The sequence below is a fragment of the Prionailurus bengalensis genome, chromosome E1, assembly GCF_016509475.1.
Source record: "Prionailurus bengalensis isolate Pbe53 chromosome E1, Fcat_Pben_1.1_paternal_pri, whole genome shotgun sequence".
NCBI classification, from domain to species: Eukaryota; Metazoa; Chordata; class Mammalia; order Carnivora; family Felidae; genus Prionailurus; species Prionailurus bengalensis.
Genome location: NC_057347.1, coordinates 37777210 through 37805146, shown reverse-complemented (window position 1 = coordinate 37805146; position 27937 = coordinate 37777210). Strand labels below are relative to the sequence as shown.

Genomic DNA, 27937 nt, shown 5'->3' with positions numbered 1-27937 from the left:
GCCATCTTGGCACGTCAGGTTGAGGGAAAGAGCCAAACCCTGGCTTCAGGGGGCCCGGACAGGAGGGACCCTCCGGCGGTAGACAGCGAGCCCTACCCCCAGCCCTCCTCCCGTTTTTGCTCCGGCGCGGGGCTCTGAGGCGTCCCAAGGCCGGCCGGTTCCTGTCAGGCCCGGGGAGGAGGGGCGGGCGGGGCGGCCTCTGCCTCCCCGGGACGGGCGCTACCACCCGGGCGGGGAGGAGAGCGCCTGGTGACGGTGGGGCGGCGGCGGCGCCCGGGGGCGGGGTGCGGAGCTAGCCGGCCGACTCCCTGGAGCGGAGCGGGGCGGGGCGGGGCGGGGCGGGCCGTGGGGGCGGGCCGTGGGGCGGACGGAACCACCGGGGCGGGGTGGGGAGGTAACGGGACGGGCGCTACCATGGCGCGGTGAGGGAGCGGGGGTGGGGATCGGTCCCGGGGAGGCCTGGGGCCGCTGGCTTGTGCGCCGTCTCGGCCGCCCCCCCTTTTGCCGCCGCCGCCGCCGCCGCCCCGGGCATGTCGTCCAACTGCACCAGCACCACGGCGGTGGCGGTGGCGCCGCTCAGCGCCAGCAAGACCAAGACCAAAAAGAAGCATTTCGTGTGCCAGAAAGTGAAGCTATTCCGGGCCAGCGAGCCGATCCTCAGCGTCCTGATGTGGGGGGTGAACCACACGGTAACCAGCTCCCCCGCGCGCGCCCCTCCGAGCGCGGCGCCGCGCGCTCCCACGCCCCCCGCAGGCCCGGCCCTCGCCCCGCGGGCCCTGCCGGTGACGCCTGCAGCCCCTCGCCAAGCCACTTGCACGCCCACCCCACCCTTGCACGCCGTCCCGGCCGGGTGTGCACTCCCCGAGCGCCACGCGAGGCCTGGTGTCTCCGACGGTGGTATGCCGTCGCCCCCTCCCTTCCCTCCAGCCCCTCTAGCTTCCTGCGTCTGGCTTGCTCGCTTCGGGCAGTCCCTGGAGCGCTGGGGGAAGGCCTGGGTGCGGCGGAATCGCTTTCATCCCTTCACCCTGTTTGTTGCATGTGTTTCCCCCCTTGTTCCTTTAACCGGCTGCCAGCTCACTGTCCAGTTGACGGAGCAAGTGGCATTGGCCTGCCTGAATATTCCTCTATTTCTGGTTATTTGGTTGGTGTGGCTGCTTAAAGTTTCCCACCCTCCAGATCTCCCTACCCCTGACTGTGGAAATCCTTCCTGGGTTTCCTTTTTTCCTTCTTGAACAAGATGTATCAACTGGAGAAGCACAGGCTTCCTTGAACCACAGACACTTTACCAGGGTCTTCCTTGGTTAGGGAGAAGAGAGAATGTAACCATTTGAGAGAAGGTGAGGCCTGATTATAAGGAGGGCTATTCATAGTAGAAATAATGTGTCTTCTTGCATTCGCCTATGGTGTTCATGTCAAAGACACTGACTTCTCTTTTTATTGAGCTTTCTGTTGTATGGTCATGAAGGGTATTGATAGTGGATGGTGGTTAGGGTGAGAGGGCGGTCCCCTGGACCTTTGGGGTGCTTTGAGATTGTCCTAGGAAGTTGGAGCCCAGCATTAGTGCTTGAGCTGGAAGACTTTGTGCCCTGATTGTTTAGGGTCTTTCTTTTCTTTTCCATCCACTTGCTCCTTGCCTTCTGACCACTTGCACTGTGAGTCCCTACACCAGGAATGAGCAGAGGAAGTTAAAGGACCTGAAACACCAACTTCACCAACTGCAAGTTTGGAATGAGGAAGATGAAGCTGATGGCTTGGGTTTCCTGTGAATTTCAGTTTAGGCACCTGACTTTTCAGAGCACTTGCAATTATCCTCAAGATCAAATGATGACAAAGGGGCCTGGGGCCAGCAAGACTTTGTGCTTTGCTTTGGTAGAGGAGCCTTCGGCTGGAGATCGATGAACCTTAGTCTGAGCCTGGGTTTTAGATCTTTACATCTAGTACAGAAAAGTACATGCATATGATGAGGTCTTTGTTGGTGTTTTGGTCTTGGACAGGTTACGGTTTTCAGTAACCTCACTCAGGCGAGGGTCCTCCTGGCCAGGGGTAGGGACTAGCATTGCCTGGAAGCTGCTCTGGGCGAGTAGTCCAGCAGACTTTGTTTCTCCTGCTTCCTGCTGCTTCAGGGGTCATCTGACAACATTGCAAGGGAAACTGGGTCATCAAAATGTGAACCTTGTGTCCCTGCCTGGAAGCCAATCCTTAATTTTGTTCTACAGCCTGCTTCTTACTAGAAAGCATCCTGTCTATATAGAGAACTGGTGGAGGTCTGAGAGTCAGGAATATCGCAGCTAACTACCTTGGGTCTTTATTTTATACACGAAGAAATGGAGGCCTCAGGCCGGGGATTAGCTCACCCATGGCCACGGCAAAAGATGCAGCTCATTGTCCGACACCATGGGCTGTGTTGGCCACTGGTGGTGCTTGAATGGCAGGTCTCACTTTCTGTGCTTCCTGTTGTTCATTCCATCTCTCAACCGAGTGCCAGGATAGGTGGGGATTATCGTCTTGTTGGAGAACCTGAATGCACCCTCCTGTATGTGTGCTTGTGCACACCGTTTCTCGGGAGTGTATGTGACGTTTGGCAATGAGTCTGCCCAGATGTGGGCCTCTGAATGGCAGATGGATAGGCATCTGTGATTCTTACTTTCTTGGACTAGGGGGTCACCCTCCTTCATTGCTAACTTGAAGAAAGTTCGTTTGAGGGCTAGTTGGGAAGGCATTGACTTTAAGTAAGGCCCACGGTTCTGGGTGTAATGAGTGAGCACCTCAGGGGAAAGGCACCGGGCACCCCTCCCTGGACAGGCCAAGCAGCATAGGGCAGTTAGTTCCAAGCTTTATTGCATTCATCTTGGCCTGCCATAAGGTCTGATACTTTAGGGTCCCCATCTGGGAGATGGAGGTGTCTCTGCAGAAGAAGAGTGGTATAAAATCTTGCAGTTCTCTAGGGGGTCAGGACTGCGTTGTTCTTGGCGGATTGCTAGCCTTTCTGGGAGGTTACCTTCCTTCAGAAGCCCACTGTTGCCACTCTTTGCAATCTGAGGTTTCAGATACCACGTTTCTTTGATTCTTTAGTCTCTCACCCACTTAGGCGTTTAGAGCATGATGGTCTGTGACTGATGGTGCATGAGATGCTATGTCTTTATCGAGAGCAAAAGTCAGTTACTCTGTCCTGAAGTGGTTGATTGACTTCTAGATGGAAAAAGACAGGTTTTTGAGCTTGGTGTTGTTACAGGAGCTCCTCTCCTGGACAAGAGATGCGGCCCATGGACTTTGTGGAGGGAGACTGAAGGAAAAGGAGAAGAGTCAGAAGACTTTGGATCTGTCAGGGAAGAACTAGTAAAGAGAGAAAACCAGGGTTTTTGTGGATGAAAAACACGTTTAGAGGCTCTTGAGTTAGGGAAGAGATTGTCTTGGAGAGGGGCGTGGAAACCAGAGATCTCCAGACCTGGGTCGATAACCTGTTGGCCATTTCAGGAATCAGGTATGTGTGAAGATTCACCCAGGTTATCAGAAAGAGTGGGAGCAATCCATGGTAGCGATATTTAACCACACAGGAAACTGATAGACTGTTCTACACCATTTTACATTTCCCCCAGCAGGGTTGTGGGGTTTCCAATTTCTCCTCATCCTTGGCAACACTTGTTATTGTCTGTCTTTTTTATTATAGCCCCCCTGATGGATTTGAAGTGTTACCTCCTTGTAATTATGATTTGTGTTTCCTTGATAACTAATGGTGTCGAGTATCTTTTCATGTGCTAATTAGCCTTTTTTATGTTTTCATTGGAGAAACATCTAAGACCCTTTGCCCGTTCTTTTAAAAACACTTTTGTCCGTTTTTTAATTGGGTTGCCTTTTTATTACTGAGTTGTAAGAGTTCTTTATATATTTTCGATACGAGTCCCTTATCAGATATATGATTTGCAAATATTTTCTCACATTCTTTGGATTATCTTTTCTGCTTTCTTGATGGTATCTTTTGAAGCTCAGGTTTTTTAATTTTGATAAAGTCCAATTTATGTATTTTTGTTTGTTTGTTTGCTTGTACTTTTGGTGTCATATCTAAGAAGGCTTCCCCTTATCCAAGGTCAATGAAAATTCACTCCTATATTTTCTTCTAAGAAAAAGTCTGATAGTTTTAGCTCTTACATTTAGGTCTGTAATCCATTTTGCATTAATTTTTGTGTACGGTGGAAGGGACAGATTCATTCTTAAGTCTGCTCAGTTCTCCCCCCACACTTCACCCCTGTTCTGCCCATGTATTTTCTTTGCCTAATGCAGACCCAGAACCTCTTTTTACCTGCCCTTTTGTCTTGCTCTGCCACTTTTAAAACCTTCAGTAAATATTCCCATTCTAGTGAGGCCTTTGGATAACTTTGCCCTTTGCCAGGGCTTTCCACCTCACCGAGAAGAAAAGGAGAAGAAAACCCACGGTGTGCAGAAGGACGAATAAACGTAGGGGTGAATTTGTTGGCACGTGTGGCTCTGTTCGTGTTTTTTCCTCTCGGGTTTGAGGTCTTGCTTGGACTTCCTTGGTCTTGGGAGTGTGTTTTTCAACACGACATGTTTTCTGATGGAGGCAGGTGACACATGATTGTCAGTGGTAGCCAGCCCATTGCTGAGCCAACCACAGAATTGCAGGACAGGTCAGGAAACCAGCACGTCCCGCCCACGCCTTCTGTGTAACAATTCCTATGAAGGTCACACAGGGAAGTAGAGGCTTCTGGAGTCAGAAGTTCACCAGACGAGAACTAGCGACTGAATTTTCATCTCCAGTAGGATCAGCAGAGGGTGAATTCTCTGCTCCTAAATTTCTCACTCAGCTTGTTTAGCCTCCTTATTATTCATGCTGATGGCTCATGGAGTTAATCATGTGGATAATCCAAAAACCACTTACGTGATGTGAGATACAACAGATTTACCATCCTAACACGTTGTATTTAGCGTGATACTTGAATGAATATGCATTCCGCAAGTGCACTTCTGCTGAAGGGCAGAGGGGTTGGTTGGCCCAGAAATGTGCTGGATAATAAAGGAAAGGCACATCTTCCTGAAACGTCGCTTTAAGTCATGACCTTTCGGGTTTCGAAACTTTTAGTTACTCCCCTTTACCTACCAAATAAAGTTTCTTCTTCTCTCCCTGGTATTTAAGACTTTTTAAGGTCTAGTCATAGCCTTCTCCACAGCTGACTTAATCTTCGTTCCCATTCTCCAGACCATGAGTCTTTGGCAAAGTCACAACAGCTTTGCTGTCTCTTTTCTCTTTGTCCTGGTGTTGCCATCCTTCAGTCCCCTTTTTCTAGCCATGCATCCCTCTGGCCAACATTTATTGTGCAATTACTATGTGCCAGTCATTGTGCTAGGGGCATAAACATGGGTGAGGTGGTCTCTTCCTTCTAGGGGCTCACAGCCTAGTGGAAAAATCAAGCATGTAAGCAAACAGTTACCCAAGTGAGTGTGATATTTAGGTTATAAAGATGCACAGAGGAATGAATAATTAATTCAGCCTGGGAAAGACAGAGTGGGTCTCACAGAGGAAGTGTCATTTAGCCAGATCTTGTATGATTCTCTTAGCTTTATCTTTTCCTCAATTCCTGCTGCCAGAGTCTGTCACCTGAACTATTGTAATGGCCCCATAAATGGTCTTACTGCTGCTTATTTTTGCCTTTTCCAGTCCTTGATTTTGATTCCAGGATACCTTTCTGTTCCATTTGAACATGTGAATTCCCAGACTTAAACCCAAGAGGACTTCCCATTTCCTGCCTAGTTAAGTCCAGATCTATATAGTGGACAAGTCTAAGTTCAAATCCAGGCTCTGCCCTTTGTTATAGCTTTGGAGCTTCATTTTCCTTTTCTATAAAATAAGCAAAAACACTTGCCTTGCAGATTATTAGAATAGAGGCAAGGGATGGAAAATGCTTCCTTAGTCAAGGTAGCTATCCATAAGAAGGATCACACAGCACAGTATAGGGGCACCAGACCGACCTGGGAGCAAATCCTGACTCTGCACATCCTGTCTATGTGACCTTGAGCAAGGTACTCTAAACTTCTTTTGCAAAATCAGATTAATAGCAGTTCATGTGACCAACCAGGTATTAGAAATAATAGCACAGAGGGGCGCCTGGGTGGCTTGGTCGGTTAGGCACCTGACTTCGGCTCAGGTCATGATCTCACGGTCCGTGAGTTTGAGCCCCGTGTCGGGCTCTGGGCTGATGGCTCAGAGCCTGGAGCCCGTTTCAGATTCTGTGTCTCCCTCTCTCTCTGCCCCTCCCCTGTTCATGCTCTGTCTCTCTCTGTCTCAAAAATAAATAAACGTTAAAAAAAATTAAAAAAAAAAGAAATAATAGCACAGAGCAGAAAATATGCGATACATGTGATATCCATGTATTTGTATATACAATATATGATAATATAAAGCACCAGCCACTTTTAGGTATTTGGTAAAAAGAAGCGGCTGTTCTTTATTAATACTGATAATATGAACGTGTTAGACCAGTCACCTATCTTCCTATGTTGTCTCCCTCCACTCCTTAGTGCTGCTGACCTACCCTCTCACCCTCCAGCCTTCTCCTCACCCCCCAGCTCTGTACTTAGGCTGGGCAATAGACTTTTACAACTCTGAGGCTTGGTTCTGACTGTTCCCACCACCTGGGATTCCCTTCCTCTTATTTATTTATTTATTTTTTGGAGAACTACCATCCTAGGCCTTTCTCACACATTCTCCACAGCTTCCTCTAGCCAGCAACTCTGACTCCCACTCCCAGGCAGCACCAGTTTCTTAATCTGTTTTGCCACCTCCCTTTATTCATAACTCCATAGCACTCATCACATTGTATTCTTTGTCGTCTGTCTTCTCAGCTAGACAGAGATCATGTCTTTTTATTTTTGTATCCCCAGCTCTGGCACAGCCCTGGCACGTAGAGTAAGGCCCTCGGTGCACTGAGTGGAAATTAGCAGAAGAGGAGTTTGGCAGAGTCTGAGCCAGGTCAGGAAAGGCCTTAAATGTCAGGCTAAGGAGGTTTGCCCTGCGGTTGATGAAGAGTCATGGAAGATCTTAAGTAGGGGTGTAACATGATCTTGTAGATTCTTCCAGTGTCAAGTGCCCTTGGCAATACCAGGAGAGGCATTGGGTGCCCTGTTTCAAGCCTGATGTGTGAGAGCCAGGAGTCTTTGTGACCACATTAACCTCACCCTCTGAGCCTCTCCTGTTCTTGATGTCTCTGTGCTGTGTTCGCACTTACTTGTATACTACTTGACTTTGAATTTCTCTTATGTCACGGGTTTGTCTCATCTCCCTGATTAGAGGAGAAGCCTCCTACTTCTTTTGGGTACATAGTGTGCATGTTTCCCCCGCTGTGCGCCCCCTCCTCCCTAACATGAAGTGAAGCATGTAGTAGGTATTTTAGTAAGTGCTTGTTCAATTGAAATTGAATAGAACTCTCTGGGGATGTAAAATTTAGCACAACTAAAAAAAAAAAAAAAATAGTACAGCTAATCCCCAGAGTGAATCATCTACATGGGGCCCAGTGGAAATGAGAGGTGAATCTCCATAGTTCAGATGTATGGATTGTTCGCCAAAAAGTATCTCAGAAATTTCCTCCCGTTGGGTTGTGTAGTCAAGAATAGAGATGAAGGGAGAGCTGAAAACCAACCAACTGAACAACCACTCGAACTAGGCTGAACTAAAAGTTAACAGAGAATTAATGAGTGTTCCTGAATAGCTGCTGTTAGAATAATTCCCCCCCCCCCGGCTTGCCGCAGCTGACCCTCGCAGGCAAGGGCTTCAGTCTTTTCTAGTCCTCGCAGCATCAAGCCCTGCCCTGGCACCAAATCTGGATTTGAGACGATCCCAGAATCTATGGATAGCAAATACTAGAACATTTTGGTATAAAACCATACTCTTGGAGCCAGTGGTATGTCCTTTCTAGTGTGGAGGTGTGAACTAGAAAATCCGGAAGCTGCACATGCTCTATGAACTTCTTAACTTCTTTAGCTGTCAGAGCCGGGCAGTATATGCTGGGGCGGGGGCGAGGGGGGCAGGGGGGAGGAGGTGGGCCAGCTACCATGAATTGTTTGTGTTGGCAGGAAAACGAGGAAGTAGAATGGTTTCCTCCGTAGGCACAAGCTTAACAATCGGGCTCCCTTGTGAGCAGCCCCTGGAATGGGAAGTGTGTGTGTGTGTGCGCGCGTGTGCGTGTGTGTGTGTGTGGCTGGTAAGCCAATGGCAGGCATCACAGACCTGAATGCTGGGAATTTTCAGGTCCAGTCTGATGAGTTTCGGCAAATGTATATAGCCATGTAATTATCAACCCAAACAACATATAGAACACTTCTGTCACCCCAGAATCACACCTGTCATGTCCCTTTACAGTCAACCACCTCCAGCCCAAACCCAGGCAGCCTCTTTTTGGATTTCTCTCACTGTAGATTTCTGCTCTAGAATGTCCTGTAAATGGACCCATACAGGATATACTCTCGTGTGTATGCCTGTCCGTTTTTGCCAGCAGTTTATTGAGTCTCTGCCCCACTGCCAACTTCTGCCAGTACCCTGCTTACCCGCCCCCCCCCCCCGCCCCTCCGCCACATATATATGCCTGTGCCTTCCTTCATTTCCCCTGAAGCAAATTAGGTTTTTCACTAACTCTAGGAAAATATGGTTCCCCAGCCTGGTTACTGCATTAACTTTAACTTCTATCCTCTGACATTTCTAAATAAAAAAGGCTTGGAGCATGAAAGGGGCAGCAAATTAAATGCTTTTTCCCCCATTCATGCTCCTAATGACTCTAGGTTATTCCCTCACTGCCACATGGGCCTATTAAGATAATAGGATTTGCAAGGAAAGTCTCTGGGAGACATAAGGCTGTGCGTCCCCTCCCCCCCAGCCATTAAGGCAGACCTAAGGTTTCCTCTGTAAATCCTGAATGCATTAGTGGCCACTGGGTAGAGGGTCAAGTGTCAAATACTCTGCTGTGAAGGGAGAGGACATCTGTGGCTAATTAGACCACTAATTGGCTAAGCTGGGGACAGGGAAGGGCAGGATGAGCTCTCTCAGCTCTGCACCAATGGGAAGCCTGCTCTCCGGCAGCCTCCTGCTCCCTGAAGGGAGAAGAAAGCCCATGGGAAGGTTTGTAAGGCACCCCACCCCATCTCCCCCAGTTTAGCAGAAGGCAGGACCTGGCTTTAGGAACTGGCCCTTTTAAATTTTAATTATTTAAAATTTATTTTTAGTTTTATTTTTTATTTTTGAGAGAGAGAGCATGAACATCCATGAAGATGGAGTGGGGGGGGGGGGCGCAGGGGACAGAGGATCCAAAGCGGGCTCTGCGCTGACAGCCCAGAGCCCAGTGTGGGGCTCGAACTTCACGAACTCTGAGATCGTGACCTGAGCTGAAGTCAGACACTCACCCAGGCGCCCCTATTTTTAATTAAAAAAAAAAAGTTTACTTATTATGAGAGAGCACAAGTGGGGGAGGAGCAGAGAGGGAGAGAGAATCCCAAGCAGGCTCCCTGCTGTCAGCTCAGAGCCTGACATTGAGCTCAATCTGAAGAACCTTGAGCCGAAATCAAGAGTTGGCTGCTTACCCAGGCACCCCAAGAACTGGCCCTTTTTTAATCAGGAGAGTGAGAGTGAGCCAGTGGCCAGATGTCTACCTCATCTTTTCACTTAGTCCTTTATTTTAGGGGCACCTGGGTGGCTGAGTCGGTTAAACATCTGATTCTTGATTTTGGCTCAGGGCATGATCTCATGGTTCATGAGTTCAAGTCCTGCATCTGGCTGTGTGCAGGCAGCAGGGAGACTACTTGGGACTCTCTCTCCCTGTCTCTCTGTTCCTCTCTCTCTCAAATAAGTAAACTTAGGGGCGCCTGGTGGCTCAGTCGGTCAAGCGGCCAACTTCGGCTCAGGTCATGATCTTGCGGTCTGTGAGTTTGAGCCCCATGTCAGGCTCTGTACTGACAGCTCGGAGCCTGGAGCCTGCTTCGGATTCTGTGTGTCCCTCTCTTTCTAGCCCTCCCCCGTTCGTGCTCTGTCTCTGTCTTTCAAAAATGAATAAATGTTTAAAAAATTTGTTTTAAATAAATAAGTAAACTTATAAAAATAAATTTAATCCTTCACTTTGGAGATGAGTTATCCACCCACACAAACTCATCCAGCTGCTTTCGTACCATAACCTGGTTTCTTGAGTGACCTCAATTTGTATGAAGATGTTAAAGGCCACCATACCCACATAGGTTGTGTGATGTTTCTTCATTGATCTACTTATTACTACATTTGACAAATATTTATACAGTATCTGCCAGATGCAAATCATGGTGCCAAGCACCATGGAGCCTCTGGAGATCAGTTAGATGACCTTTGCTTACAAGGATCAGTAATAGGGTCTTGCCTCGCTTAGAGTCTAGCAAGCTTGTGAGGTTGATAAGCACTAACCACAATATGAGGGAGGCTGTGTGATGGCCCAAAGGACAGATGCAAACACGGCTTCAGGAATTCCAAAATCAGAAAGAATATTTATGGTCTAGAGAATCACGGGGAGCTTCCTGGAGGGAGGTGCCTTTTGAGCTGGACCTTATCAGGTGGGGAGAATTTCAGTAGGTAGAGATGAAGTTGGGAACTTAACTTGAAGAGAAGAGCAGAAATACAAAGACCAGGAGGGACTCCATAGACACGTTTTTGGTGAGATGGCGGCATTCACGTTTGTAGCATATCGCGTCTCTTGCTTTGCAGATCAATGAGCTGAGCAATGTCCCCGTCCCTGTCATGCTAATGCCAGATGACTTCAAAGCATACAGCAAGATCAAGGTGGACAATCATCTCTTCAATAAGTAAGTTACCTACTGAGTGGGCTCAGGTTTTGTGGGCAGTCCTTTCCCTCAAGGCAGAGAGCTTCTGAAAACTGGCGCACGATAGTGCCAAGCCAGCGCCTGGCAGGGTGTGACAGGGACACCTGGATCTCAGAGCTGACAGACTGGCAGGGAAAATCCATTCATTATGGGCCTCTCCCCTTTGCGGTGTTCTGTCATCGCCTTTGTCTACCTGCCTCCGGTGTCCCTCGGGGCATGTGGCCAGGCCCAGGGTGATTCATCTGGGGCCAGGTTAGGTAGCAGTGAGCTGCTCACGAGCTGTGGTGTCTAGTGTGAGGCTGACAGCAGTGGCCCTATCTTGATCTCCGTCTGAGGCAAGAGGCTGCCAGACATGTTCCAGGCCCGGAATGCAGCCAAGCTCTTCCCTCTCCAACGGGTGTGTGAAAGACAGGCCGAGCATGGGGCCCAGGGGCGCCATCCAAAGTAATTCTTCCCACTTTCGTTCACTGTGGCTTCTGGGATCGGCACTGGGGTCGGAAGCTTGTCTCGGGTTGTTGGAGCAGCCATCTCACCTGGTCCAGTGTGGGGCCGGCTCTGAGCCCTCTGGAAGCCTCACGTTTTCATCCTACTGTGGGTCACCCCGGGAACCATTCGCTGTGCACACTCCCCTCCGTTCTGCATTTGCATCCTGGCTCCACTTTCCATTGCCCCACCGTCCCCGCACCTCACCAGCTGGGCTCTGTCACCCCACCATTGCCAGACTGCTAGCCTGGAGGGAAGCTTGATTTGAAAATATCCCTTAGTGGCCTCTCTGCCACAGTAAGTAATAACGACATCTTATTCTAGAAGACATCTGTCTTCATGGCTAAGCGGCCACCTGTATAGACGGAAAACTCCTGTGTTTCTCACACCACTACCACACGTCACTTCACTGGGTTTTCCACACGTCAAGCAATTCTGTAGGACACTAGTCGGGTGCCCTGCCAATTCAATTCAGCTCTGACACTGTCCACCTGCAGTTAGCATCAGGCCCCACAGGTGAAGAGCTTAGTCCCACAGAACTGCCCCCCACCTTCAGACGCCAATCGCAAATCTAGGTCGTCACCTGTGCTTCTGACCAGCCTGCTGTGGGGCCCATGTTCCCCCGACCCTCCCCCTTGGGTTCGGTTAATTTGCTGGAGGGGCTCACAGAACACAGGAAAACAGTTTATTTACTTGATTACTAGTTTATCCTCAAGGGTACAGCTCAGGAACAACCAGTTAGAAGAGACACATGGGGGAAGGTATGTGGGAAGGGGTGCGGAGGTCCCATGCCCTCTCCAGGTACACCGCCCTCCCCACACCTGCATGCATGCAGCACCTGCGAACTCCGGAGCCCTGTCTTCATTAAGAAGGCATGATTGAGGAAATCGACTGGTGATTGGTTCAGCCTCTAGCCCCTCTCCCCTCCCTGCCATCCAGGGAGTGGGACTGAAAGTTCCAGGCCTCTCATCCTGGTTGGTTCCCCTGGCAACCAGCACCTATCCTTTGAGGCTTTCCAAAAATCACCTTATTCACATAAGCTCAGATGTGGTTGAAAGGGGATTGTTATGAATTAAAAAAAAGACCTCTTTATTGCTCTTATGACTTGGGAAATTCCAAGGTTTTTAGCTGCTCTGTGTCCGAAACAGGAATGAAGACCAAATATATATATTTCTTATTATATCACAATATCACACCCGGTAAGGAAGAAGAGGCAGCCCTTGGCTCTGAGGCAGGAAAGGAGGTTGTTCTTTCCCAGGGGTCAGGGCTCTGGAAGTGGGCATCGAACCACTGCCCATTTCAGGATCCGTGGCCTCTGGTGAAGTTCCGGGACCTTGACATCTTGGCCTAAGGCAGAGCATCAATTTCTTCTTTTCTTTCTTTGTTCCTTTTGACCTTTCAACGACTGTTTATGTGCTAGTTATTAGCCTGCAGTGCTCCTTACTAAAAGATGGGTACATGAGGCAGACCAGGCCCCTGCCCTCATGAGAAGCCACTGCTTTTTTATTTCCTCGAAGTATATCATCCTGGAGTAGTCAGAGGGATGTATTTCTCAAAGGGACTCCCCAAGGAAGGTGGCCATTGTAACGACGGAGGATTTGGAGGAGGCATCCCTTCAAGGCGATTCTCTACCCTCCTGGGAGTCTGAGTTTTTGACCAACGAGTGGGAAGGGTTGAGGTTGGTGCCAGCAGCCCACAGACAAGGCTTCCTGAAAAGAGAGGATTCCAGTCATTTGAGATCTCTTTAATCCGAAGCACCCTTGTCCTCCGTCCCGGGGGAAGCCCAAGGCAGGGCCTCAGGACGTGTTGATAGCAGCGTCCCGAGGAGAGGGTCCCTTGGTGGAGAAAGTCCGCTCCCTTTAGCAGTCAGACTGCTGTCTGCCTCACAACTGCTGTTCCCATGCAGCCATTGACAGGTAGCAAGTACAGCTCTCGTGCAGGAAGGGCCTGCACTCCGTCTCACTTCTTGGCAGCTAAGGTTTTTTTCCCTTTAATGTCGATTTCGTCTAAAGATAACACACAGGAAAAGTACACAGATTGTAAGTACACAGCTCGACTAATTTTTACCAAGTGAACACAAGGGATGTAAAGTTTTAAAACTCTTACGTGCTCAGAATCACCAGGAGTATTTGTTAAAAATGCAGTTTCCAGACTCCTCTCCAGAATTTCTGGGGCCTAGAAACCTCCATTCTAAGCGCCACAAATTGTTCCGATTCTGATGACCTGTGGACCAAACCCACAGAAGTTCTGATGTAAGGGTTAGACGGGCAAGGAGAGGCTCACAAAGACATTTCTCTGCTTTGCCCTAGGGAGAACCTTCCCAGCCGTTTTAAGTTTAAGGAGTACTGCCCCATGGTGTTCCGGAATCTCCGGGAGAGGTTTGGGATTGATGATCAGGATTACCAGGTACCGGGTGTCTTTGCAAAGTCGGAGGGGTCAGGGAGTGAAGTGGGGCCAGGAAGCCACAGGACGAGGAGAGGCAAGACTGGTCCACCGTTCTTATGCTACGTCTTCCTGTCCTGTCCTGCTCCCGCCCACCCGGCGGTCTTTCCCCCGGTGCTGGCAGGCTTCTGGAGGGGTGAGGGCCCTGGAAGTGGTTCTGAAACTGCCTCGAAGGCTCAGGCTGTCTCCCTGGGAGGGAGAGGCGCGGGAGGGAGAGGGCTGCGGAAGCTGCTTCATCTCAGTCTGACATTCCCAGTCTAGGCCGAAGAACCCTTCTCCTTCGTAGTTTGACTTAAAAGAGAATTGTTGCCAGCGGGAGATGAGGCCTCTTAAAGCAGATAAGACAGAGTAGAAAAGGAAGACTTCAAGGGTAGTGTAACCTTGCCAGGTATGAGTGCCACCTCCTAAACTTGTCCCCTGTCCTCTGTTGGGAGGGGGGGATTGGCGAGACTGGTGACTGCCCCCTCCAGGGGCTGATAATGCCATAGAGGCCTTTGGCCTGCTGGAAGGAATCAGTCCCAGTATCAGGGACGTTATAGTCTGACTCCTAGTGTGTGGTTTCTGTTACTGCTCCGCCTAGCACCTTCCTTGGACCTTCTCCCCCTGGCAGATAGCCTGCCGGTGATGGTGGGAGAATTTTCCACTTCGCTTTGGTAGCAGTAAGAAATACAACTGACTTTCAGTTGTCTGGGGGGGCGGGGGGGGGGGAGAAAAAAAAGGAGCGTACAGCCTACTGAAATCGAAAATGGACGCCCGAATCTTTTTAGAGACCATAACACCTCCCGGCCTGGTCCCAGTAAGCCCTTCATAGCGTAGTTCCTGAGGAGCAGAACGCGCCTCGGTGAGTCCCCCTGCCCTCCCCCTCCGCTCTGGAGGGCCTCCTGCAAAGACGCCATCCCCGAGAGGAGGGCACGGGGATGTGGGAGGAGGAGATGCCAGGCCCGGAACGGTCAAGAATGGCTGTGTCTAGGAGGTACTGGGAGGTCCCTCCAGCCCCGTCTGTTCGGACTGAGCCCTGAGCTGAATCACGACCTGATTGGAGCTGGAGGTTTTCTGAAAACTCTTGCCACTACTGCAACCACACGTTGCTCGGACGTCTTCCTTCCGCCGTGGCCCCTTCCCTTCCCCTCGGTATTCTAACCACATCCTCTCGGTGTCTGCATTTTTCCTCTAATAACCTTGTGGGCGAATGATTGTGCTCACAACTGACAGAGGCAGGGCGGGTGTAGTTCAGAGAGGGGACTCGAAAGATCTGGAGTCAGAAAGCGCTGCCTGCAGACAAGGCAGCAGTGGAACCTTCCTTCGCACCTGGGCTGGAGGCCTGCATGTCTGACTGGGAGAAGGACCAGGCTGGGAGGGTGAGGCCCTCAGCGGTGTAGCCTACTCAACATTTCTGGGTCGGGGACACCCTGCTTTGGGGATGCCCTTTTAATTCAGGGAGCATCTCACCATGTCACATTTCAGTCTCCCCATGACGGTGGTGCTCCCTCCTTCCCCCGGGGTCCCGTGAGGAGGCATTCAGTGAGGGGAAAGCGTCGAATCCTAGGTAAGAGCTGAGGAAAGGGCTTGGAGAGGAGGCGTTTCTGGGAGCAGATCCCCACGCGTGTGCTTGGGAACGGGGACATCTGGGACCTCCCTCTCTGCCTCGCCTTGCAAAGGTCTGCTTGGTGAACACATCCCTTCGGTTGACTCACGTGTCCCCCGCCACCCCCTCTAGAGGCTTCTACTGCTCTCTGATCCTAATGGGAGTAGGGCCTCAAGGAGGAGCGGTGGCACTAAGCTTTGTCTTTGTCGCCCCAGGAAACTGGGAAAATCATCTCCGTCTGCCTCGTGTTCCGGGTCAGGGAATTCAGGAGTGGACAAGTTAAATGGCTCACCCAAGGTCATGTTACCTGTGAGCGTCAAGATTCAAGCTCAGCCCCAACGTCTGAGGCAGAGATTTAGTTTACAGGGCAGTTCTAGGGGGTCAGAATGAGAGGAAGTGTCTCATAGTCAGCCCTCTTCCCACCCAGTCAGGGATTAGGAGCTGGTGGAAAGGAACAGCTCTTGTCACTCTGCAGGAGGACTTTCGGGAGAGAGGTGAACTTCCGGTGAGGCAAGGGGTGGGTAAGGCCCTGCCTGTCTCGGCGTGGCTGGCTTCAGAGCAGTCTGGCCCAAGTAAAGGTCAGAGTCTTTGTTCCCCTCCCAAGACCAGCCCGCTTTTGTCTTGGTCCGTCAGAATTCGGTGACGCGCAGCGCCCCTATCAACAGTGACAGCCAGGGCCGATGTGGCACACGTTTCCTCACCACCTACGACCGGCGCTTTGTCATCAAGACCGTGTCAAGTGAGGACGTGGCTGAGATGCACAACATCTTAAAGAAATACCACCAGGTATGGTGAGTCCCGAGCCTGGGCGGTAGAGGAAGGATGGCAAGAGGGAGAAGAGAGCCCCTGGGGAGGGACGGGTCCTCTCACAGCGGCCCACACCTCCTGAGAACCAGGCACTTGGCCCTTCCCGGTGCCATGTGTCTGTGAGCTGAAATGCCTACTGGAAAAAAGGGAAAAAGGAGACATGAAGGCGTGTTACCGATTCAGTCCCATCGAACAGCTGCTTCTTGTCAGAGTCGGGAAGTTTCACACTCGGGCACCTGCCGCGTGTCTTCTAAAAGAGGCCCTGTGGGCTCGGCAGGCTCGCCGCTTTTCCCCTTCTGACTCCCCGCTCATCAGGAACCGGTCCCGGAGAAAAGCAGGGGGCGGTGCGGCGGCCTGCTTGCGTCGTCAGGGAAAGCTGGCTTGTCTCTGGGGCCCCTGAGAAGTGGTGAAAGGGACTCCTGGTCTTTGGGGGGACAACGAAAACCCTGCCCGTGGCATGGCTAAGGCCTCCCGGTGCAGGGCCGTTCATTTTTCCCGGACAGCCGGACGGCAGCCCTGCCTCTGCATGCCCCGTGCCCTCCGGCTTGCCCGTTCAGGCCGGCGGAGGAGAGGCCAGACCCGTCTGAGGTGCTGACACACCTCTGAAATGGCAGACACGTTCAGTGGCATCCCAGTAGTGCGAAACCAGAAGGGCTCTGGAACTGCCTCAGCCTCTCCCTCTGCCATGCCCGCTGGGGGCGGGGGTGGCCGTGGCCCGCTGTATGTCCAGGAAGCCCCTGTGACTCCACAGGACCCCTTTGAAACCGACCGGTCTGGGAGCTAGACTCCCCGGGAGCGTCTGAGCCTGGGGCGAGCCCCGTCCGTCCTGGCACCTTCACACGTTCCTCAGCATCCGCCTTCCTCCCTTCGCTCTAGTTCATCGTGGAGTGTCACGGCAACACCCTTTTGCCGCAGTTCCTGGGCATGTACCGCTTGACCGTGGATGGCGTGGAGACCTACATGGTGGTCACCAGGAACGTGTTCAGCCATCGGCTCACTGTGCACCGCAAGTATGACCTCAAGGTAAAGGGCTCTGTGGCCGCCCTCCCACGTGTCGGGAGAGCCGGGGCACGTGTTTTGGCGTGGACGGGAGACTCGGGAGTTGATGTGCCTAATTCTTACGGGTCAAAGGCTGTTTGAAGTCCAGATGACAGTGACAAGGGGTTATTTATCGTACCATATTTATGGCACGGTCGATGTGCTTCAACTCCTGTCAGTGGGACATGCACGCCGAGGGCAGCACTTTAGGGACAGGCTGTGCTGATACACGCACTCAGGCGTGTGTCCGGGCCCCGCGGACCGACAGCACAAGCACGGTTCTGGACACGGAGAGGAACACGCTTGTGACTGTGAGCCACCGTGCTCCACTGTTCTCGCAGCTGGCTTCCTGACGTGTCCCCTCACACCTCTCTCTCCCTGCTACAGCCACGAGGGTTTCTTTCCATTCCAGTGCCCGTGCTCTCCTCCTCCAGCAGCTCGCGCGGGCTGCCTGGCCTGCGTTCCCTCCCTGCCCTTTTCTCCACCTCCACCAGCTCCCACCTCATCGCTTCCTGCTTTCCCTTCTGGGCTCAGCTCAGCTATCACTTCTTGCAGGAAGCCGGCCTTGGCCTCCACCGCTGTCCCTCCCCAGTCTGGACCTGCCCTGTGCTAGTGCTCTTGGTGTCCTCCTCCCTCGTACCACCTAGTACTGTTGTACCTAATGGATTAATTAATCGCATGACTGCTTCTTACTGCCTGTCTCCCCTGTTAGAAGGAGAGTCCCCTAAGGGCGGGGACCGGGTCTTGGTTCGGGGCTGTTGGCCGAGCACGTGCCTAGTGTCCGATCAGAGCTCGGTCAGTGGTCCGTGACACGGGAAGTGAACAAGTTGCTGCCTCCTGGCCTCTAGGACTCTAACCAGCCTCCTTCAGTTCACCTGCTGCCTCTCCCCAAAGACTGGTGCATGTTTTCTCGCTCAAAGGACTTTGCCTCAGCTGGACCTCTCCTGACGGCTCTTATCCTTTCAGGGCTCCACTGTTGCCAGAGAAGCGAGCGACAAGGAGAAGGTATGCCGGGACCTGTACTGAGCGAGTGTGGAATGGGCTGCTTGGAATCAGAAACACCTTCTGTCCGTCACCCTGTCCCTTCCTCCACCACAGCCCCCAGCCCAGTTCCCAGACGTGTGGCCTGTCGGTGCTGTGTCACCAAGCTCCCGCCCGTCCTCATCCTCGGCCCCGGCCTCTCTTTCCAGCCTTTAATCTCCACCCTTGCTGGGTTGGTCATCGTCCTACAGGGCTGGCGATCTCTGTCTCATAGTCCAGCCTGAAGTGGGGAGTGGCTGCCTGAGCCCCGAGGTAGTTCCGGCTCAGCAGGAAGACGTGCTTTGGTCAGTCCTCAGTGTCTGACGTATGTCAGATATTTGCCATCCCTGCCTGCCCGAGGCCTGGGACTGTAGCCTCCTGCGCTGAACCTATTGATTGGGCAGGCGACCATCTGTGCTCTAAGGACCCTTCCCTTTCCTGTACCATCACCTCTGGGGGTGAATGGTACCCAGCCTAACACACTGCTGTTGCTCTCCCAGGCCAAGGACTTGCCGACATTCAAAGACAACGACTTCCTCAATGAGGGGCAGAAGCTGCATGTGGGAGAGGAGAGTAAAAAGAACTTCCTGGAAAAACTGAAACGGGACGTGGAGGTACTTACTAACCCTCGTTTTCACCTTGGTTGAGGAGGCCCCCTCTTGTCCTCAGAGCAGGAGCCTGTTCAGCCTTAAGAAAAATTGAACTCACTACTTTCCAGGAGTGTGGACAAAAGGAAGGCTGGTGATTTGAACAGTGTGGGTGCGAATGAGTATTCCATTGCGGGGGAGACATTTGTGCCGGTAGAAGCTTTGTAACTCAAGTCGGAATGCTTTCCTTCACCTCTTCACGAATCTATTCCAGCACCTTTCTCAAACGCCCCGAAACTTTCTTTCTGGAGGTGTCCCTGTAGCGGAGAGGGTGGCAACGAGTTGCTGAGATCCACCAAGCAGGCCCTTCTTTGGCTCCCATGCTCCACTTACCCAGCAGCCTTCTGGTGGAATGGGGCTTCCTGTGGAGAAGTTCTTCCAGGGCGGGCAGGTGCTAAATAGTGAATGCGTTACTGGACCGCTTGATAACTCAGTGTTTCCTATTTTAACAAATTGGGAGCCTGCTCATTAAAACGAAACCCTACAAACTTTTGAAATGTTTTCTTTTTTTTATTATTGTGGCAAAATACGCATAAGATAAAATTTGCTGTCTTAACCGTTTGTGAGTATATCGTTGAGTGACATTAAGTACATTCACGCTGTTGTGCAGCCGTCATCACCATCCATCTCCAGAACTTTTCATCTTCCCAAACCGAAACTCTGTACTCATTAAACACTAATTCCCCGTTTCTCCTTCTGCCTAGCCCCTGGCAGCCGTCACGCTGCTTTCTGTCTCTGTGAATCAGACATTTTTTTAATGTTTATTTATTTATTTTGGGGGGGGCAGGAAATGTGATTGGGGGAGGGACGGAGGGAGAGGGAGAATCTCAAGCAGGCTCCATGCTGTCAGCGCAGAGCCCAACATGGGGTGTGATCCCATGAACCACAAGGTCATGACTTGAGCCAAAATCAAGGGTCATATGCTCAACTGACTGAGCCACCCAGGCGCCCCGTGAATCGGGCTATTTTAAGTGCTTTATATATAAATGGATTCCTACGGTTTTTGTCTTTTGCGTCAGGCTTATTTCACTTACCGTCATGTCTTCAAGGTTCATGCATGTTATATATAACACATGTCAAAGTGGCCTTCCTTTTTAGGGCCGAATAATATTCCACTGTATGTTTATACCACATTTCGTTTACCTGTTCATCCATCAGAGGGGAATTGGTTAAGGTTCTCCAGAGAAATAGACTAGGGTGCCGACAGATAGATACACAGACAGACAGACAGACAGATGTTTATTGTAAGGAATCAGCTCACAGCTGTACCTGGCACGTTAGAGACCCAGGAGAGTGGGTGGTAGAGAGTGTCGCCCGGCTGTGGCTTTCTTTTTTTTTTTAATTTTTAAAATTTTTTAAATTTGAGACAGACAGAGAGAGAGAGAGAGAATGAGCGGGGCAGGGCCAGAGAGAGACGGAGACAGAATCTGAAGCAGGCTCCAGGCTCTGAGCTGACAGCTCAGAGCCGGATGCGGGGCTCAAACTCATCAGCTGTGAGATAGTGACCTGAGCCAAAGTCCGACACTTAACCAGTAGAGCCACCCAGGCAGGCGCCCCGGCTCTGGCTTTCTTATGGGGTGTTTGTTCCCTTTTCTTTTCCTCCTCATTTTCATCCTGACTGTTAAAGAAGCTGAATTACATAGTTTTTCAAGCTTTGCCTGTGCCCCTCAATTAGAAGTACATTTTACCTCACAGCCCAACACGCGCAACTGAAACACTGCCTGCCTACGTCGTGTTACATATGTTTTCTATCCTGTTCCATAGTATTTAATAATAAAAACTGCCTAGTCCCGGCCAACTAAATTAGATTTCCGGCTCCCAGTGGGTTGAGACCTGTGGCTTGAAAGCCACTGCCCCGTCACACCCACCTCTCCAGCCTCCGTGCAGTGTGGGACTCCTTTCTTCGCTGGGACTCACCACAGCGTCTCCCGGGCGGTTTCCTCTTCCCTCAGTGTTCTACATCCTCCCGCAGCTTCTGCCTGCCTGTCTGCTCCTCCTCCGTCAGGCCGCCTGGGCTCCTCTCCCCAGAGAGGCCCCTCTCCTTGCTGCCCTGGCTCCCGCAGCTACTTCCCTTGAGGGACGGCCTCGTCCCTCGAGGGACAGCCGTCTTCCCCACCGGGCACTGAGCTCACTGAAGGCGGAGACTGATGTTTTATTCTCACCCGGGGCTCAGAATCGGAGAATGGACTTGAAGGGAGTGCCTTTTCTCCTCTTTCCAGGGGTGTCCCTGTAACCTCTCCCTCCCATCTCTCCCTCCTCACCCTCCCTAGTTCCTGGCCCAGCTGAAGATCATGGACTACAGCCTGCTGGTGGGCATCCACGACGTGGACCGGGCGGAGCAGGAGGAGATGGAGGTGGAGGAGCGGGCAGAGGACGAGGAGTGCGAGAATGACGGGCTGGGTGGCAACCTGCTGTGCTCCTACGGCACGCCTCCGGACAGCCCCGGCAACCTCCTCAGCTTCCCCCGCTTCTTTGGTCCTGGGGAGTTCGACCCCTCTGTTGACGTCTATGCCATGAAAAGCCATGAAAGTAAGTGGGAGCCGCGTCTGTCTGGCCACGGGGCCAGCTGCTTACTGCCCTCCTCCCTGCCGCCTCTTCTTCCTTTCCTGCTTCCCTCCCCTGCAGGTGCCCCCAAGAAAGAGGTCTATTTCATGGCCATCATCGACATCCTCACGCCATATGATGCTAAGAAGAAAGCCGCGCACGCTGCCAAAACAGTGAAGCACGGGGTGAGTCCTCCCTGCCACGTCGAGGCCCGGGGCGGGCAGCCTTGGCTCTGAGCCGCTCCCCACCCCGCCCCCACAGGGAGCAGGCCCCCTCCCAGCCTCCTGGTTCTCCCTGCCGCCCACCCCTGTGCTCTCCCCACCAGCTGATCTGCCCAGCCCAGTGGCCCCTACTTCTCAGCTTATCGGTTCCGTTCCCAGAGCTGCTGGGCAAGTTGTGCGTCCTGTTGCCTGCAGGGAATAGCTCTGTGTACATGCCCATGCTCCTCCCCAGAGGCCCTTTTCCCCATGGACTTGAAATTACTGTCTCCAAACACGGACCCCGCCCAGAGATCCAGTCTCTCCACCACCTCCCCACCGCCTTGCCGCTACTCAGTGGGTTCAGGCGGGGGCTTGTGAGTCAAAGGAGCAAGGCCACGGTGGTTCTGAGACGGGAACTGCTCCTCGAGGGCCTGCCCAGGGGGGGGTACAGCATTCAGTTCAAACGCTGGGCCAGAGACTTCCGGATACCCAGGCTCCTCCCGGCTGTAGGCTCTCAGGGCCAGGGAGCTCGACCTGAGTCAGCCTCTGTGTGTTACAGGCGGGGGCCGAGATCTCGACTGTGAACCCTGAGCAGTACTCCAAACGCTTCAACGAGTTCATGTCCAACATCCTGACGTAGTTACCTTCTACCTTCAGCCAGAGCCGGAGAGCCGGATGTGGGGTCGGGCCAGAAAAGGGAGAGGGTGTATTTGGGCTAGATGGGAGGGTGGGGAGCGTGGGGAGCAGTGTAGGGGGAGGGGAGGGCTTCAGTGATGAGACTGCAGCCTGTGACATTGAAAGACTCTAGCTGGGGAGGAGGGGATGTGCTGTGTGAGCACGTACCCACAGGGTGTAGCCTTGATCTTTCCCCCATTTGACCCAGGTTGAAAGGGGTTTCCTTTTTGTTCCCTTGTAACCTTTTTAACAATACGTTGGGGCTAGAGATGACTTTGTGGGTTTATGTGGGTTTTGTTTCTGAAATCTCATTGCTCCAGGTTTGCTATTTATAATGATGTGTGTCATCACCCCATCACCCTCCCCATCCCTGCCCTGCTCTCGGTTCCCTTCAGTGAAAGAGGCACCCCCATGGACCCGGCCAAGGGGCCTCTCAGGGCCAAGTGCTCTGATGGCAGAGGAGAGGTCAGACACTTCAGTCCTGCTGCATTTGATCTTGTCTGGATTAACTTTTTCACTTTATGGAGTATTGTGCACAAACTTCCTCCACCTTTTCACCTTGGATCCAAGTGAAATGTTACCTGATTCCTCCATCTAAATGCTGTCCTCCAAATCAACAGCAGGCATCTTGGATCAGAATCAGAGATCTCACAGGGGCGTGAGTTCATCCTCATGGGATGGTGAGGGGTGGGGGTAGCGGCTGGGCTCTTGGACAGCTGGTTCTCACAGAACCCTGCGATCATCACCCACGCCTCTGAGCTCCTTTGGCTGCTGGAGTTCAGATGTCCTCTGTCTAAAGCCTGCCTCCCGTTGGTCAAGAGGAACTAGAAAGCATCTTTAGGTACAGCAGGAGCCTTCATGCTTCGATGGTTATTTCCCCTTGGGAAACCCCCAGAACCTGATGAGTATCCAGTGAGGCCTTGTGCCCTCCATCCATTGACTTCCTCCTGACCTTCTCCCACGCACCCTCCCTTGTAGTTGAGCTTTTAGCTGGGGGAGACCTCCACGTGCCTGGGATGCTCCTTGCAGAGAGGCCTCCTCAAGCCCCAGGGCCACCATGTAGATAATCTGATGCCCTGTGCCTGTGGTCTGTCCCCCTGGACAGTTCTGGCCATCAGGGAGTGCTGCTCCCCACCGTGGAGTGTGGCACCCAAGCCTGAGCTTGCCGCGGAGTCACTTGAAGATGTGACCCAGGAAATCCAATGTGGAGGCCTGAAACGGGATTCGACCTGGCCCAGCTTTGGGGCTGTTTTCCTTGATGCCCCCGTCTTAACTTTGAGCAGATCTGCCACCCCAGGGGTGCTTCGGGAGTGGCTTCCTGCAGCTTCGTGCAGGGTCCCCACCCACCTGCTGAGCTACCCAGGCCTCAGAACTGAGCCGGGTGTCATTCTGTGATGCCATCAGAGCAGTCTGGTCTGGCTCAGAGAGAACAGCCCTGTGTTGGGGGAGGTACATTCCTGCCCCTTCTCACCCCCTCACCCGGAACTGGGGATTTGGGATGATCTATGGTAAAACTTTTGTAGATAACCCCACAGGTGCGATGAAAGTTTATGGAAACATTTCAAATGGATGGATTGGTTTCCTGCGGCTCCCTCCAAACCTGGCCAAGTTCAGCTTCTGGAGCAGGAACCACCGCCTCCGTGCCCTACCTGCAGCGTTTAGGTGAGGGGGGAATGGAGGCAGCATTCTTGGACTCCAGTGAGGCTGCTGGAACTGTTCTGGAAGAGGCAAATAGGTCAGACAACCGCCCCCCAGCCCAGGAAGGGGCCGTAGGCAGCTCTGAATGATCAGCAGCAGCAAGGCCATGAAGTGACTTGGGGAAGAACTTGGAACCAAGTGGCTCACGGAGAAAACAGATCTGACTTAGGACGGGATTACGTAGGAACGATGTTTGGACTTGATCTCCCCACCTCCTAATCAAGAATGGAAATTTGGATCTGTCCCTCGGGAGGCCCGCATCTTCCGAGCTTGGCGGGCTATCCTCCAGCAGAGGCCACAGCCTTGGGCTCCCACCGGCTTCCTGCGTTTGGTCTGCTGATTATGTTGCCATCATGTGTGTGAAAAGTGTAACACAATCCATCGGTTAAAAATGAGCTACCAGGTATCTAACTTCTTTAACATTGAGTTTTGTGTTTTTTGTGGGGTTTTTGGGTGGGTTTTTTTTTTTGTATATTGTTTACATTTTGAGAGTAGCATTCTGTTTCAAATGCTTTTTTTTTTTTTTTTTGACAGTATTGTTGTTTGGGTCAAAACATTTGAGCTGTGGTCGGGTGGACTTTAGATTTTTTTAAAAGGTCATTCTCTGTGCTATCTTCAAAACCTTGGGTTTGGCCCTCTAATTCCTTTGGCATTCAAATGTTTAAAAGCTATTTATCTTGGTTTATGCCAGTTTTCTTTCTCTTCTTTCTGTAATGATGCCGATGTGTTTGGTTTGTGGTCTGAATGTGGAGAAAGTGAACTGATGGCCAAGCCTTTGTCTGCCCCCACTCCTTTCTCAGAGCCCCACCTTCCCGCTCTCCCTGCAGAAGGCATCCAAGAGCAAAGGACTACCCTCAGCCTTCCTCTCTGGAGCCCTGAAGAAAAGCTCAGCTGTCCCACGGCACCCTAGAATAATTTGGGGGTCTCCTAAGAACCAGGTGTAAGGATAGGACGTGACGGACTGGGTGAAGCCTGGGATGGGGGTCAGGGCAGGATTCCTCTCCATTCCCCCCACCTTGACCACCTAGCCAGTTGCAGCTTCACCCGTCCTGAGAGTCTGGGGCTGAGAAACCCAGGCTGGTCCTCTGAAGACTCCGCGTAGACCACTAGATGAAGGCCTCTGGCCCTTGTTCCTATTAGTGAACCACTGAGTCTTTGTCCCCCCACCCCCACCCCAGTGCAAGCTCCTTCCCTGTGCCCTGCGGTTTGGGGGTACAGGGCGGGCTGGGAAGCCAGCAGTTCCGGGAGCAGACTGAAGCAGCGCTCCATCTCTCCTTATCTAGCTCAGGGGTTACTGGTCTGTGGCGGGTGCCACTAGTCGCCCCTGTGGCTGTTCTCAGTGGCACCTTCTAAGTTCCCACCACAGGCAGCTCTCCCTCCCCTCTCCCAACTCCTACTGTTTCTCTCGCCTGTGCTTTAGGCCTCAAACAGGTCCCCTGGTAGCGCTCAGGGCTTGGGACTAGACTCCTGCCCTAGTTGACTTTCCCTCTTCAGTCTGCCAGGGTCTGCCCTGGGGAGGTGGACCAAAGACACAGGACTTCTCTCAGTAGCCAATCCCCACCCCCCCAATTGTCTTACCAATTCAAGTTGGGAGGGAAAAAAAACTTCAGCACTCCCTAGCATCTGAGCTACTCGAGTGTTAGGGGCCAGAAGGGACAGTGTGTTTAAATGGCCCTTACAGCTCTGGCCTTATATGGCTCCCCCGAGTCTAGGGACCTCACTTCTTTCTGGCAGAAATGGGGGGGGCGGGGGCCCAGCCTGAGCACAGAAATCAAAGGGAAAACACATCCGAACAACTGCCCCCAAACCTACCAGCCACCTGCAGGGGCAGTGACTGCCTAGCTTTCCTCTGAGATGTGCCGCCTACGAAGAGTGCCTCCAGAGGGAAGGGGAGACTCAGCTGTCCCCAGCGAGTTGTGCAGAGATCCTTCAGAGGCTGGGGAGGAAACTTCCAGAGGAGTTCCTTCCCCCTCGCTCAGAGCTATTTTGTGAGTTGTGAACCAACAAACAGCCTTTAGGGGGAGGCCGGTGCCGCTCAGCACACCTCAACATCAGGTCAAATCATTGTAATCAAAAAATGTGAATGAAGCTGAGATTCAGCTTTTGGGGGAGCAGGATAAATACGACCCCTTCACGTGTGTGTCACTTCTCGGTTCTCACCGCACTCTCCATTTTTTAAATAGGAATTTTCAACCCCTTGTGCTTGTCTAATGTCTGCTCGGAACAGTTCGAGACACTGTTACTGTTTAAAAATGCATGCATGTGAAGATGAATCTCCAACCCAAGGAACAAATAAAACTCAAAAAACTTTGTGTACACATCTGTCATGTGTCAGTCCTTTGGAAACGAGCCTTTATTTTTCTCAGAATTAAAAGGTTTTGGCCCCAGTTTCAAAGGCTGCTTGGGTGAAATCAGTGTCTGGCTTGAGTTTGGAGAAAGAGTATATACAGGCCGTGATGTGACTTTGGCCGCCTGCTTTCAGATGTGGCTAACAGAGCAGTGGTTAAGAGCACAGGCACCAGAACTGGGCAGCCGTCGTGACCTTACTGCGCACATTGAGAAATGGACAAACCACCCGCTTCTCGCCTCTCTTAACTACATAAAACCAGCACTGGCTAAGAGCCACACACAACTACCACCCCTGTCCCAGCTCTCCCTTGACTGGCTATGTGGCTGACTTTGAACAGGTGACCTCTGTGTACCTCATGTTCTCCATTTAGATTGAGCTTAAAAATCTAGTGATCCTCCCGGTGTGGTTCTGGGTGAGCAGGATCAGCAGCGCCTGGGAATCAGAAATTCCGGGTCCCTCTGCAGATCTGAATCAGAAAGTTTTTTTTTTTTAATTTAATTCTATTTAAATCCAAACATGAGGTGTAATAATGGTTTCAGGTGAATCAGAGTTTTAACAGGTCCTCCAGGAGATTCTGATGGAGGCTCAAGTTTGGGAGCCGCCACCACAGGTTGGAAGCTGGAATAATTTGGGGAGCTTTTTGGAAAGACAGGCACCCAGGCCTTTAAAAGCCAGTTAAATCAGAATCTTGAAGGATGGTATCAAAGCATCTTTGTGGCTAATGTGCACCCAAGGTTAAAAGACACCTGGGTGGCTCAGTCGGTTAAGCGTCCGACCTCGGCTCAGGTCATGATCTCCAATTTGTGGGTTCGAGCCCCACGTCGGGCTCTTTGTGGACATCTCGGAGCCTGGAGCCTGCTTCGGATTCTGTCTCCCTCTCTCTTTCCCTTTCCCCTGCTTGTATTCTCGCTCTCTTTCAAAAATAAGCAAACATTTTAATAAAAAACAAAACACTGATCCATAAGCCTATTACTTGTAGTTACTTAGCCAAATTTCTACCTGAAACTATGAAAGATTTAAGAGTTTTCCTATAGGGGTGCCTGGGTGGCTCAGTTGGTTAAGGGTCTGACTCTTGATTTCAGCTCAGGTCACGTTCTCATGGTTTGTGTGTTGGAGCCCTGGGTCAGGCTTGTTACAGTGCGGAGCCTTCTTGGGATTCTCTCTGCCCACCCCCCCACCCCCCCCCCCCGCTCATGTGCTCACTTTCTCTCTCTCTCAAGGGAAAAAAAAAAAAGTTTTCCTGTAGAATTGAGTGCAAAGCATTCTAGGCTTTGGGGTCAAATAGAATATGGGTTTACATCTTTGCTTTACCATTTATTAAAGTCACCCTGAACAAGTTAACTGCCCATAAAAGAAGATTACGTCAGCTGCCTTAAGTCACCATGATGATTAAATTCTAGAATGTGTAAAGCACTTTGTGCCGGGCCTACCATACAGCAGACACTCAGCAAGTGACGCGTCGATGTTCTCCCCGCTGGTGTACCGGTAGAGTTGGCTGCAAGTCCAGAAGAAAACCCAAGGGCTGAGCTACACCCTAAGGAGCTATCTGTAAGTGCCTAGCGGGGATCAAAGATCTCGGGTAAAAGTCCCAAAGACAAAGAAGCAGAAG

At 51.8% G+C, this 27937-nt stretch overlaps 1 protein-coding gene across 4 annotated transcripts; it reads left to right on the top strand.

Annotated features, from left to right (window-relative positions):
• The first annotated feature begins 372 nt into the window (after positions 1–372).
• PIP4K2B (phosphatidylinositol-5-phosphate 4-kinase type 2 beta) lies at positions 373–26294 on the top strand. 4 transcript variants are annotated; one of them, XM_043584265.1, is made up of 11 exons: positions 578–689; positions 1238–1337; positions 10724–10821; positions 13632–13728; positions 15983–16135; positions 17033–17179; positions 18161–18199; positions 18715–18828; positions 21132–21390; positions 21487–21590; positions 21822–22122. In XM_043584265.1, the coding sequence occupies exons 3-11, from the start codon at positions 10757–10759 to the stop codon at positions 21981–21983; spliced, it is 1140 nt and encodes a 379-aa protein (XP_043440200.1). In that variant the 5' UTR covers positions 578–689; positions 1238–1337; positions 10724–10756; the 3' UTR covers positions 21984–22122. The 4 variants fall into 4 exon arrangements, with proteins under 4 accessions (XP_043440199.1, XP_043440198.1, XP_043440200.1 ...); XM_043584264.1 differs by lacking the exons at positions 1238–1337; positions 21822–22122 and adding an exon at positions 22165–26294 and having other exon boundaries at positions 373–689; XM_043584263.1 differs by lacking the exon at positions 1238–1337 and having other exon boundaries at positions 373–689; positions 21822–22121.
• Positions 26295–27937: the final 1643 nt, after the last annotated feature.

Excerpts from the sequence above, each read along its gene's own strand:
- PIP4K2B (XM_043584263.1), top strand. The coding sequence starts at position 531 with ATGTCGTCCAACTGCACCAGCACCACGGCGGTGGCGGTGGCGCCGCTC. Across the intron at positions 10,822-13,631 it reads GACAATCATCTCTTCAATAA|GGAGAACCTTCCCAGCCGTT; the intron begins GTAAGTTACCTA and ends GCTTTGCCCTAG. Across the intron at positions 17,180-18,160 it reads ACCGCAAGTATGACCTCAAG|GGCTCCACTGTTGCCAGAGA; the intron begins GTAAAGGGCTCT and ends TTATCCTTTCAG.